The 12,891-nt window shown below is 40.7% G+C and overlaps 2 protein-coding genes across 2 annotated transcripts; both read right to left on the minus strand.

Annotated features, from left to right (window-relative positions):
- Window positions 1–1,935: 1,935 nt before the first annotated feature.
- On the minus strand, window positions 1,936–3,901 carry LOC102712071. The gene is made up of 2 exons (XM_015835276.2): window positions 3,348–3,901; window positions 1,936–2,358 (listed from the first exon to the last, which is right to left on the minus strand). Exons 1-2 carry the CDS (start codon window positions 3,747–3,749, stop codon window positions 2,185–2,187), a joined length of 576 nt encoding a protein of 191 aa, XP_015690762.2. The 5' UTR covers window positions 3,750–3,901; the 3' UTR covers window positions 1,936–2,184.
- A 1,480-nt stretch (window positions 3,902–5,381) lies between these two features.
- Window positions 5,382–8,043, minus strand: LOC102712348 (ACD11 homolog protein). The gene is made up of 4 exons (XM_006651675.3): window positions 7,491–8,043; window positions 6,280–6,452; window positions 5,807–5,952; window positions 5,382–5,681 (listed from the first exon to the last, which is right to left on the minus strand). The coding sequence occupies exons 1-4, from the start codon at window positions 7,767–7,769 to the stop codon at window positions 5,575–5,577; spliced, it is 705 nt and encodes a 234-aa protein (XP_006651738.2). The 5' UTR covers window positions 7,770–8,043; the 3' UTR covers window positions 5,382–5,574.
- Window positions 8,044–12,891: the final 4,848 nt, after the last annotated feature.

Genomic DNA, 12,891 nt, shown 5'->3' on the forward strand with positions numbered 1-12,891 from the left:
GGCCTCCTCCCGCGCGCCGCCGTCCCGCGACGAGGCGAGCACCGCCGCCACGAGCACCACGACGAGCAGGGGCGCCAGCAAGGACGCCACCTGCGCCGCGCTCTCGGCGATCATCATAGCGCGCGCGCGCGGCAGCCGGCCACCGCACAGAAGTCAGAAGGTTCCCAGCGATTGTACACGCCCCACGGCCTCTCGGCGACGGCGGCGGCTGCGCCCCTACATATATACAGGTCCGCCTCGCGTAGCTTTCTCGTGCGCAACCACCGGGCCATGGATCGCGTGAGCAGCCGGGGCGCGCGGGCCTCGCCGTCTTTCGGCTCCCCGGGTCATGAAAAGCAAAAGCCAAGAACCCGGGAGAGCTTAGCTGCGTTCTCGTGCGTGTTTGTCTGTCGCTCGTCGTCTCAGCTTTACGGTTCCCTGGCCTTGTGGGAATCACTCTCCAGTGCTCGTATCATGGGGTAATTGGCTGGATGGGGCGATTCATTACTCGCTGGAAGTTTGGTAGTAGTCGATACACGAGACGCACGAAAGTACAAGGATTAAATGCTACATTCGGACGCGCAATAAACTGTACTAAGGCCGCTTTCGATAGAGGTATCGATACTTACTGGCACGAAAAACGTAATAATAGATTAGTACATAATTAATTAATTATTAATTATTGAAAATATAAAATGGATTAATATGATTTTTTTAAAACAACATTTCTATAGAATTCTTTTGCAAAAAATACACCGTTTAGCAGTTCAGGAAGCGTGCGCACGAAAAACGAAAGGGATGAGTTAACTTATCAACCGAGCAAACGCGGCCTAACCGGGTTTGTGGGCGTGTTTCGTTTGAGAACGAGATTTTTGAGAACGAGATTGGATGGGTTCAGACCATTTGTGATGTGATTTATCTCACTTGTGTGTTTATTGTAAAATGATATAGATCTAATTTTATACTTGATAGAATGGGTTGGGATGTGACGAGGGTACGATTGCGGTGGTACGCTCAACGTTAGTCCCGTTTGAGGCGACATCAAGTGATCGGTGACGACGGTGGCTCACAGTGACAAAGAACGATGAACTCAGTGCCTCGGAGGGACGGCCACTTCGTGGTATATGCAACCTAGAGGCCAACAACGTCTTGAGTAGAGCGCGGTGCCAAAGGTGAGACTCATTCTCTTCGTCCATCCTTCTAGAACCGCCTCCGCATACGGTCCTGTCACATGTGCCCCCTATCCTTCGCCATGGCAGTAGATGATGCGGGGTCGACCGTCAACACGCAAGAGCTTGACACCATCAACCGAGCCTCCTCCTCCTCCCCCATCGTAGGACAGGCAAATAAATGGAAACTCAACGGTAGATCTAGAGGCGGCGATGAGGGGTGATGGAGCAGCGACAACCATGACGATATAGGTAGATGGTGGCTCCGTGACGAGTGAATAGCACCGGCTAATGCTATCCATGCGGGTCGAGTTTGCTCGTCACTTATTTTAAGGATTAGTCAGAACCGGATCTAGAAATAATATCCTTCTTTAAGGTCCAACTCATCTCACACGTATCCAAACAAATAACCCAAAAATTTGATATGCTTCAAACTAACCCGTCCCAAGCCACCAACTAAATGCACCCTAGGAGAATTACAGAGAGCATTAAGACTTGATTGGCTGAGCCAGAGCCACTTCAGTTGGAGTATGCAAAGAGATTCATGCACAAAGACAGTTCCTGTTCTTCTACTATAAGATGATGAAAGATAAAGAATATTCGATTCTTTTATAGCTATTTAATAATATAAACAATATTATTAACTACTAAAAATTTAAAATTAACTTTAGAAATGTAAGACGATGAATTTATATACATGAACTTTTTAACATTCTCTTTAACCATTCGGAAAGCGTGCGCGCAAAACCGATAAAAAATATGTGCAAAAGAGCACAACCAACAAGCGTGAATAAATATCACTGCTGAATTTCATCACCGCTATGATCTATATCCGTGTTTTCTGATTTCCAACATAGGATAATCAAGGGAAATTTTTAGTACACAGTAATTTCCAGCTAATTATCATAAAACTACCCCGTTCCAATTGAGTGAACCTTGTTCTTGTACGGTCGTGTACATGTCTTGCTGACTCCTGCACAATCTTATAGCTCCAGTAGCCAGCCTTCAGTTTCCTTTGCGACGCCTTCTCAACCTCCTACTCCAGAGCCGGTGCTACCTCAGTTGGGTTACCTTCAAACACATCGGAGCCTGATGATTCTGACTCTTCTGGGAACTCCTGCGTTTGGACTGATTCCTTGTAAGAAGGAGTTTCTCTGAAGTCTGTTGCCCCTTCATTGTACGTAGCCACAGCAAACCCGCAGGCAACCAGCTGCACAAGTATGCAACGTGAATTGTCAGATACAGAGTGTGCGCTAAGATAAGACTGTACGTTATCAGTTGCTTGAGATTTAACATGAATGGAAATGATTTGATGGTAAGAGGATGAAATGAAAAGACAAGTTCTGTCTGCAGATCAAGTGGAGACCTGCCTCGATAATGTTAGACTGATGCATGCAATGAATAAACGTCAGGAACATGCCATCATCAGTTTAACTCAATGTAGAAATGTTAGATCATGTCTTGATAAACAGCACATACTCAGCAAATGAACTACATGCACTTTCTTTGTAACCCACTAGACACTATCATGGAACCACTTTTTGGTCTAGATATGTCAAGTAGTCAGTGTGCTAAGTGCTAACAACGAGACCAGATCATAAACATTATAGGGATGATTGTTTGATGGCATATTTTGCAAACGAAAAATAATTTGTGAATAAAACTTTTATGTATGTATTCCTAGTGATCTAAAAGGCAACGCTGAAAAATAAAATTTGATGAAAAAACCGCACAATCAACTCTAAATTTAAGGTTGAAAATTTAAACTTTTGGCTTATAAACATAAGCATAGACCAAAAGATGGGTGTGCATAGAGTTAAACTTTTGTGACAGGAAATGAATTTGAATGAGCATGAAGCCTGTTACTCCATGATTTATAGTTGGCACATGAAGCTCACATAATCACTTTACAATTTGAAAACCTCTAACGTCGGACCCGGACAGTGCCATGGCAGTATGGCACCGGTTGTCACATTTGAAAGTGCTCGTCGAATGCTGACTTCCCTTTTGCACAGTTGCACGTTTAAGTTTCAGGTTAATATGTACTACGTATCAATTAGCTGCAAACTAAGTTTCTCCAGCTGCAGGAAGCTAAAGATTTACTAAATTTTCAAGCACAGAGCACCGATCATAACACTGCACAAACTAAAACGCATCAACTGCACGGCGGCAAGTAATAAGGAGGGAGGAGGTGCTCACGCCGAAGAAGACGCCGAATGCCCACATGTACTGCACGAAGAAGCCGAGGGCGTCCCACTGGGACCCCTCCCAGAAGTCGGGCTTCTCCGGGTCCGGCAGCTCGGGCATCGGCGTCGTCGACACCTCGAACCCCAGCGGCTCCCCTTCCCAGTCCACCCCGCCACCGGCGGCTTCCTCGTCCATGTCGGGCGGCGCGGGCGCGGTGACGCTGGCGCCCCCACGGCGCTTCTTGCCGCGCTCCTCGAGGCGCCGCTGCGTGCGGGACGAGACGCCGCCCCTGCGCGCGAGCGCCACGTGCAGCGCGGCGCGGCCGCCCAGGGGGATGAGCCCGGCGGCGGACGCAGCCGGGGCGCGGCGGCGGACGGCCGCGCCGAACGGCGTGGGCGAGGCGAGGAGAGACATGAGCCGGCGCCGGAGAGGTCACGTGGAGGTGGAGAGGAGAGGCTGGAGCCGCGAGCTCCTCCTGGCTGTCGACGCTTCTCAGGATCTCTGATGGCCGGGAGGAGGGAGATGAGATAAGATATTTTCCTTTTTTTTTTCTTTTTTTTCCTTTTCCTCCTCCGTTTTCTAGTCGCGCTTGCCGCTTCTCTATTTTGGCTTTCCCAAAATATGTTACTGGCAATCTGTCATACTGTGTGAGATTTTCATGAAAATAATCATGAGTTAATTTAGGTAGATCCTGTACTCTCCTCGGCATTGGCATCGTATAACTATCATATTTTTTTTATCAGAATAAGTTTATAAAATAAATTTGTATTTTTTTCATCCTCTGTTATTGATTTGTCAGCCACAGCTAAAATTTAATTTTTAAACTTAATTTTGAAGTTGATTTAGGGTTACGTTGTCTTCGTAATATATTTTTGGCATACTTTTAAAATGCATATGTGTGTGTATATATATATAGTTTTATTTATAATTTTTTTTGGCTTCATTCATATTTTTTATGGCTTATTAGTTGTAGCTCAAACCAACCAAAGCTTATGAGATTACAAAATTATGTTACAAAACAAACTTACATATACCATTGGTATGTTTTCAAACTAAATAATAAAGTTAAAATATTTTGAATAGAAATCTTGTTATATTAATATAATGGTTGTGTCTAGGGGTGCAAACGTTAGATATCCTATGGACGTGGACAGTAGTATGCGTATACAGATTATCCCATAGTTGTTTTTGTGGGTAATCTAACTTTTAGCCTATGCAATCACTTCAACCCAAGCCCAATCAACCATCTATATATCATTCTTATAATGTTGTGTATTTGTAACCGAGATCCAAAACTATAAATATTTGTCGTTTGTCCAATGCTATCTGTACAAGTTGCATTTTATTAGTATCGTTGTATTCATATAGACTTGCTATGTAGTGTCTGTGATATTGTTGATGTATTATTGCCTATCATGACTTAATGATGTATCGATTGTATATACACGTCATATCCAATAATTTTAATTCGTTTATGAACCGACTCCACACCGTATCTACCATACGAAATAATCTGCTTCGTACATGCATTCATACATCATCTGTGCCGACTCTGAATTTGCTTAGAATTATGGCTTAGGATCCGGTATGACCACAATCTATCCAAATTCGATCCATTTGTGCCCCTAGTTGTGTCAAAGCTAAGTTTTTGGCTTCTATGAAACCATGAGTTTTCTACTATCTAGTTACATATGACATCATAATGGCGTTTGGAACTGATTATTCATATGAGACTGTTTCGGATCATCCACTTGATTATAAGGATAAATTAAATATTTTAATAAATAAAATGAACAAATACTAGCTTATAATAAATAGTTTAAACATTGGAGTGTATAAGAAATTCTTTTTGAGAAACGCGCTTCTAGAAGCGTGAAAAAAGTAACATGCGACGATAACCCTGTCAATAAGCTGAAAATAACGGATTTTCAAAGTTGATTCCTGTAAAAAGAATTTTTCAAAGTGTATTGTCAAATCAATGTGTGCCCCAATTATGTCTGGTTTGTAAACATGGAATTCCTAAACCATTTCTATGTGCAATAGGCGTACAAGTGGCAAAACAGGTTACCCATGATCGTGCTGAATCACCACACAGTTATACATTACACAAGACTCTGAAATGAGTCAGTGAGAGCATCCACCACCCACCAAGGCTACATAATAACTATGGAAAGAACAAAACAATGGCATAACAACAGCTTGTCAACAGCTGCAAATATGAACTTAATTCAGTTCAGTTTCACCAGTCTAGGCTAATGTTCCTCGCGAGGAAAAGGTTATCGATGTAGTCTATGATGGGGCTAGAGGCATCGATGTATCTCCTCATCTCCTTCTGCACAGAGCAATCTGCAAGAGCAACGTACAACTATTTAACATCAAAGAATGCAAACAAAAAGATCATCACCCAACGGAGAAAATTCTCGTTAATCCCTTAAAAAGTTCAGGGTTCTTCAGAAATCGCATCTGGCTACCTGTTTCGTTCAGTCTGACGATCAACTGCTCCCTGCTTGGGAGAGTGTACATCCCAGCACCAACAGCCTTCCTGACTGCCCAGCTGTGAAACGGCGCGCAAACCTGCCCGTAAGCTGTCGTGGCAGCATCATACAGTGAACAACCCCTGCAGAAAAAATGAATGCCAGATAGGCCGTAAGCTGTCGTCCATTGTAGCAGAACTACCTGTCAGTTGTATCTTGTGAATTATGAATGCCAACTGGCGAATAATTCTACCAACGCAGACACATTGGCTGAAATGTAGCAATTGTCGCCGGCTTGCCTTGTCTCAGAGGAAGACAAAAGGCACACTGACAAGTTGACGAATAAATATTACCAGTAATTTGCTACGCAGTAATGCAGACAAAGTTCAGAACTGTCCTAGATCGCATGAAATGCTTCAGATTTCGAATTGAAAAACTTCGTGTTTGGGGGTGAGAAGGAGGCGACGTACTGGGTGGAGAGGAACTGCTCGAAGAGAACCTTGATGAGGCCGAGGCCGAGCCGGACCCTGCGCAGGTTGCGGGAGTGGCTGCCCTGCTTCTTGACGCAGTCGTTCTCGACGTCCTTGTCGAGGATGTCGTTCAGCGTGCCGTACGACTTTGCCGCCCCGATGAGGTCGTTCACCTGGATGATGGAAAATTGGAAATCGCCATTATGTTTCTTGCCGCCACAAGAAATTCTTCGTGGCCAATTAGAAAAGCACACAGACGCAAAGCTGCGAACGCGTTTTCATGGAAGAGTAACGATTCGTTTTCTTTCTTGTTTTGTTTTGCTTTTTTTATAGCGTACGAAAAATGGGAAAGGATATTCCAACGCAGGAGAAGATGGTGAACGCTGCAAGATCTAATGAAAATCAGGGAAGCAATAATAAATAAATAAGAATGATCAGTCTAATGATCAAATGTTTAAAATTTTTAATTTTATCAGTTAAATTCGGTAACGGTCGTTGGACGATAATCTAAAGGCGTGCAAGCGCAAGTAAAAAGCCGATACACTCACCCAAGGTGTTCGACAGAAAAAAACAAAAAGAAATTTGATTAACAGCAAAAATAAATAAGAAATGAATTGATTTTAGGCCTTGAGTAGTTCTAAAAAAAATTTCAAAAACATCACATCAAATTTTTAGACACTTAAATAGAGCATTAAACATAGATGAACAAAAAACTAATTGCGCAGTTATGAAAGAGATCCTGAGACGAATCTTTTAAGCCTAATTAGTCCATGATTAGCGATAAGTACTACAGTAACCAACATATACTAATGACGAATTAATTAGGCTCAAAAGATTCGTCTCGCAGTGTCTCGCAGTTTCTAGGCTAGCCGTGAAATTCGTTTTTTCATTCGTGTCCGAAAACCCCTTTTGACATCCGATCAAAAGTTCGATCTAATGTTTTTAAAAAAAATTTTGACAATTAGACACCACCTTAACCAAAGTCAAACGCGAAAATGGTATCTGTTCTATTTTATCGATGCGTTGCTCGCACGGTTCTTGTTCTTCTACCTCCGTCACCGCAAGAAAAATTGTTTTTGGATGCGTTTTCAGGGGATCCAAGAAAAGAAAAATTGAAAAAGAAAACAAATTACCAACAACAGCCATGAACCAGATCAGGAGTTCGAGACAGAACTCAGAAATGGGTATGAGATGGATGGGGCGGCCGTTACCTTGGCGACGTACTCGATCTCGGCGAACCTGAAGGCGATCCCGAGGCAGCTGAAGAGCACGGAGACGAGCGCGCACGTGTCGCCGAACGGCCCGAGGCGGAGCTCCCCGCCGTCGGCCTCCATCCTCCGCGCCAGCTCCTCGAACGCCTCGGCGACCGCCGTCAGCGGGGTCTCCATCCCCTTCCGCGCCGCCACCACGGCGGCCGCCGCGTCGCACACCGGCTCCGCCGGCGCCGGCGCCGCAGCCGACCACGGCATCTGCGACCTGAACCCGAGCATGTCCCTTCCGCCTTGCCTGTCACCTCCCCGCGCGCGCCGGCCAAACTAGCCAAGCACCCCCGCTAACGGACGGTGCGGGAAGGGGGCCGAAGGACGCGCGCGCGCGTGGCGCGGGATGGACGCGCGCCCCCAAGAAATATACCGGCGCGTGCGGAGGCGGGGGCGGGGGGGATTGGACGAGGTTGGCAAAGCCGACGCGGCGACGACGCCTATGTATAGGATCGGAGGAGGGGAGGAGGACGCGGCCGGGAATCTGCCCGTGGGAGACGAGGAGAGAATTGAACAGCAGCAGTGGCGAGCTGGTCGGCACATCGGACGCTTGCTTTATATAGGCATCAGCCTTAAAGATTCGGAGCAAAAAAGTCTCTTTTTTTTTTTTCTTGAACCTATACGTGTAGTAACCTAGCGTGTCATAAATAGTTATAAAAATTAATAGGTTAGATTATAATATTAAACTAGACAGAGCTAGAATAGAATATTGAGGGCGTCTCTTAATACACTAACTTTAACTTAAAAAATTTTTAGACCGGATATGTGGGAACCCTCATGGCTACTATAGCTTCGCCCCTGTTATAAGTCATTACACACTTATAAATTTAAACGTGATCTATTCGATCTGTATATCAGAAAAAATGATAAAATTTATTTGTGATGCGCATTGATTCTTTTCATGAAAAAAAAGTTAAATCGTATATTTACAAACAATAAATAATTTATAAATAGCACTTTTATATGTATATTCTTAGCGATTTTAAAAGCCAAGATTGAAAAAATAAAATTATACGAAAACATTAAAAAGTAACTCTAAATTTAAGGTTAAAATAAAATTGTGCATAAGTGAAAAGATAAGAGGCGACTGCCATCATTTTCAAAACAGTCTGTATCTATTTAAGTCACATATAAATAACGGGGGTTATTGCACCTACGAGAAAAAATTGTCCGGTCAGACTATATCGTTCCACAATGGCATTGGGGACAAGTTTCAGCCAACAAACCTTCGATACATGCATTTTGCATTAAAAACTATAGTCATCTTATAAAATCATGACATGGCAATATACATTATAGCGAGTACAATAAGAAATATAAACGAGTTTTAAAAATTATCATATTATATTTATGCTTACATGAAGAAGGGAGAAAATGTGAAAGAAGAAAAATAAGTTACAAATTTACAGTCATATACGACACAAACTCCAGTACTGTGTGTATGAGAAATGAACTATACATGAATAATATAATATATATTTATGTATAACTATTATACAATTTGATTTGGCTGTAGTTCACGTAGAAAATTTTTGGAACCAGTATTTAGTTTCTCTGTGGACATTGCTGGAGAGTGTTTTGTTCATCAACTCAGAACACTTTATATGACACGCACTCTTGGAAACAGCAAAATAAAATTCTCCATTCGGAGGATTGGCCTAATGGGTAGTTAGATTAAAATGGGTTAGGGATAAAGAACTGATACAGGCAGGTATCTATGCATCATAATTGTCTTACAAGCTCTCTGCCATGCAGGCATGCATGTACCTGGCTTTCAAGGAACGTCGAGAGGAACAACAGGATAAACAAGTGCTTTGTGAGACGGTGAGTAGTAGTAGATAAACACAGGGGGGCCGACTAATCTTTCGGGCAAAATCGGGTGTTTAATCCAGATCATTGCCGTAAAGATTCGTGCTGGAGACGTGCCACGACCACGAGACGAGATGGAGTCAGCGAATTGAAAATAGCTGAACTCAAAACAGTCACGAGGCCTGCAAATTTTCCACAGAGCCAAATGGATAAAAATTACCACATATCTATACTATTATACGAAGAACGTAACTTGATTTGTGGGGGAGGGGGTGGGTGTGGGGTTATGGCACTCTATTTTATACCCATTTTATTTTTATAGATAGCATTGCTAACTTTTTTATCACTTGTATTTTAATAGATAACATTGTTAACTATTTAACACATACTCTCTCCGTCCCAAAATAAACCAATTTTTCACTTTTTAACTTTAATTTTTAACTCTTCGTCTTATTTAAAATTTTTTGCGATTGATATTTTTGTTTTTATTAGATGATAAATTATGAATAGTACTTTACGTGTGATTAATTTTTTTCTAATTTCCTAAAAAATTTTCAAATAAGACAGATGGTCAAACGTTGGACACGGAAACTAAGAATTCGTTTTTTTGACGGAGAGAGTATTTGACTATTTACTCATCTCAAAAATTATTATTACTATTTATTTGTATGTTTTTTTGAAAAGAAGGTATGTCCTTTGTCAAAACCTATGTGCTACTCACGGTGGTCATCATTTGGTTTTTTTAAAAAAACAAAATGATATATTTACAAACAAACAATAATTTATATACATGTTTATAGTAATTTAAAAGTAAACGCTACCCAATCTTTTAAATTGTTAAAAAATAAATTATGATGAAAGAACTTTAAAATCAACTTAAAAAATTAAAGTTTTAAATTTTAACTGTAAGAATAAATAAAAACGAAAAAAACGGGACCGAAAGTTTCTTTACCGATAGTAAAGAAAAACAAAGGGAAGCTTCTGGAGATGTTTGCAATGAGCCGGAACTGACCGTTGAATCAAGCACGTAGATGCATCTGGGGACTTCTTTCTTAAGCGACTTTGACTGGGGTAACCGCGTGAGGCGTAAGCGACTTTCCAAAGTAATCTGGAGTAGCAGTCTTTTTTCTTTTCTCATAGGCTTATATTTAAATGATAAAATTCAAATTTTATATCTTAAATTTAAAATTAATTTTATATTTTTTCATCGTAATCTTTTTTCAATGATTCTAGTATATCACTAACAACTTATATATAAAAAGTTTGTTCATAAATTATTATTATTTGGGTAAATATGATAGTTTTTTTTTCTAATAAGCCAATAATAACCACTTCAGAGACCAGAGTATCACCGAAGATACTATCACCTTCCTGATTAAACAAACTTTATGTTTGTGAAAGTGAACAAGTACTCGTTCCAGCAAAAAAAGAAAAAAACAAAGCTAAGAGCAGACTCCAAAAAAATTATTACCAAGTTGACAGAAACAAAGTAGGGGAGAGAAGATGGATAAATGTTTAATTTAGAGCCAGGTTGCACACATAAATCATGAAAAAGTACCACTTAAAAGATAAAGAAAGAGAGGTGATAGGATACATAAAAATATAATATTATTATCATGATGTAATAGGCTAAAAATTAGAGCCTCTTCTTATATGTGTGAGCTACAAAATTAATAGTGTACGACCGTGGAACGAGATTGGAGGAGAGAACTGTTGCTATCAGGCAGTATTAATCATTACTCCGGCGCAGAAAAAAAAGCAAAGCTACGTGTTTACAATAAAATAATTATTGTACCGTACCAGAAATTCAGAACTGGTACCGCTTCCTCCGGCGCTTCGTTAGGAAGCTGCACTGAATAGTCTGGACCATTGTCGTGCACACAAATGATCACGAGTCAAGAAAGCCGACCCGAAAATAATGAAATCGGCACGATGCGAATATGCGATGCAACATGTGAAGACGCAGGCATTCTTTATGTTCGAACTAAGGCTTTGTTACATTACATCGAATTTTTGGACATCTAAATAAAGCATTAAACATAGATAAATCAAAAACTAATTGTACAATTATGGGAGAAATCTTGAGACGAATCTTTTGAGCATAGTTAATCCATGATTAGTCATAAGTGCTATAGTAACCAACATGTGCTAATGACGGATTAATTAGACTCAAAAGATTCGTCTCGGTTTATAAGCTAGCCGTGAAATTCGTTTTTTTATTCATGTCCGAAAACCTCTCCTAACATCCAATCAAACGTTTTTTCATTCATGTCCGAAAACCTCTCCTAACATCCAATCAAACGTTTGATATAATGTTTTTTAAAAAAAAAAATTTGGCAAGTAAACACCACCTAATTTGCTTGTAGCCGTAGCAACAACCGGAACTTCTGTTGCTACCTATCGCCCTATGGATTTCAGGATATCCTTTTGGAAAACTCTGAACATATCGCATCTTCGGGCAGGCGCCGTCGTATGATTTTCCGACGCAACCGCAGCCTGCACGCTGGAATGCTCACACTTTAGCCAGGCCCAGTGACACCGCTAAAGCACAACCGTCTAAACTGTCGATGAGCTGGTGGTGTACAGCTGCACATGCTGCGCATTATTGCCAAAAAAAGAAAAAAAATCTGGGCGACTGTTACTGGAAGAGAAAGAGTAAAAGTCCTCATTTTCTAGGCATGTTTACTAAACGATTAAAAGTTTTTTAAAAATGAATTAAATTTTGCACTTAAAAAATTATGTATTTAAAATTTCCTTAAAAATCATACTATCTTATGTATGGTAAGAGATGACGATATTAACTTTTGCCACACCTTTAACTATTTATCTTATTAAAAAACTTCTATAATCATTATTCATATCATTGTGGTTAGATTTATAACAAAATATATTTTAATTATAACCATATTTTTCTATATTTGCCAAATAAATATAATCATAACAAAGTAAATAATAATTATATAAGTTTTTATTAAGCTGAATAGTCAAATGTGTGACAAAAAGTCAATAACATTGTCTATTAAAATACGGATAAGTACTGATCTATTTTTAATATATAATGACTACTATTTAATTTATCATTCACTAATAAGGTATCTTGTCTGAAGTGGTCTTGTTTCTTTTCACTTGCTCTTCAACTCACTCGTAGTTTGAACCAATAGTTATTTGAGGCAAGCACATCAGACCATTTCATCAAGGAAACAAACCTTTGAATCGTAACCATATATCTGTCGCCAGGGTAAATACATACATCCACACATTGTCACACTCCAGCCAGCTTAGTGCCATCGAGGCGTAGGCCACACACAATCTACCTCTCGTATTTTTCTAGTCTCATATTTTTCCCTATTTATATGAAAATCCAAAGCTTTACAATAAAACCTTAAAGATCATAAACTAATATAAAATCTACCGCTCACCCCTCTCACATCTCCCTCATTTTCATGTCGTTCCTCGGTCCCCTCCATCACCGTCATTCCCCTCTCCCCAGCACTGTCATCTGCCATTGCCCTTTTCGCTCACAAGTGTGCCACCTCTTCTTTGT

This window comes from Oryza brachyantha, chromosome 3 (genome assembly GCF_000231095.2).
Source record: "Oryza brachyantha chromosome 3, ObraRS2, whole genome shotgun sequence".
NCBI classification, from domain to species: Eukaryota; Viridiplantae; Streptophyta; class Magnoliopsida; order Poales; family Poaceae; genus Oryza; species Oryza brachyantha.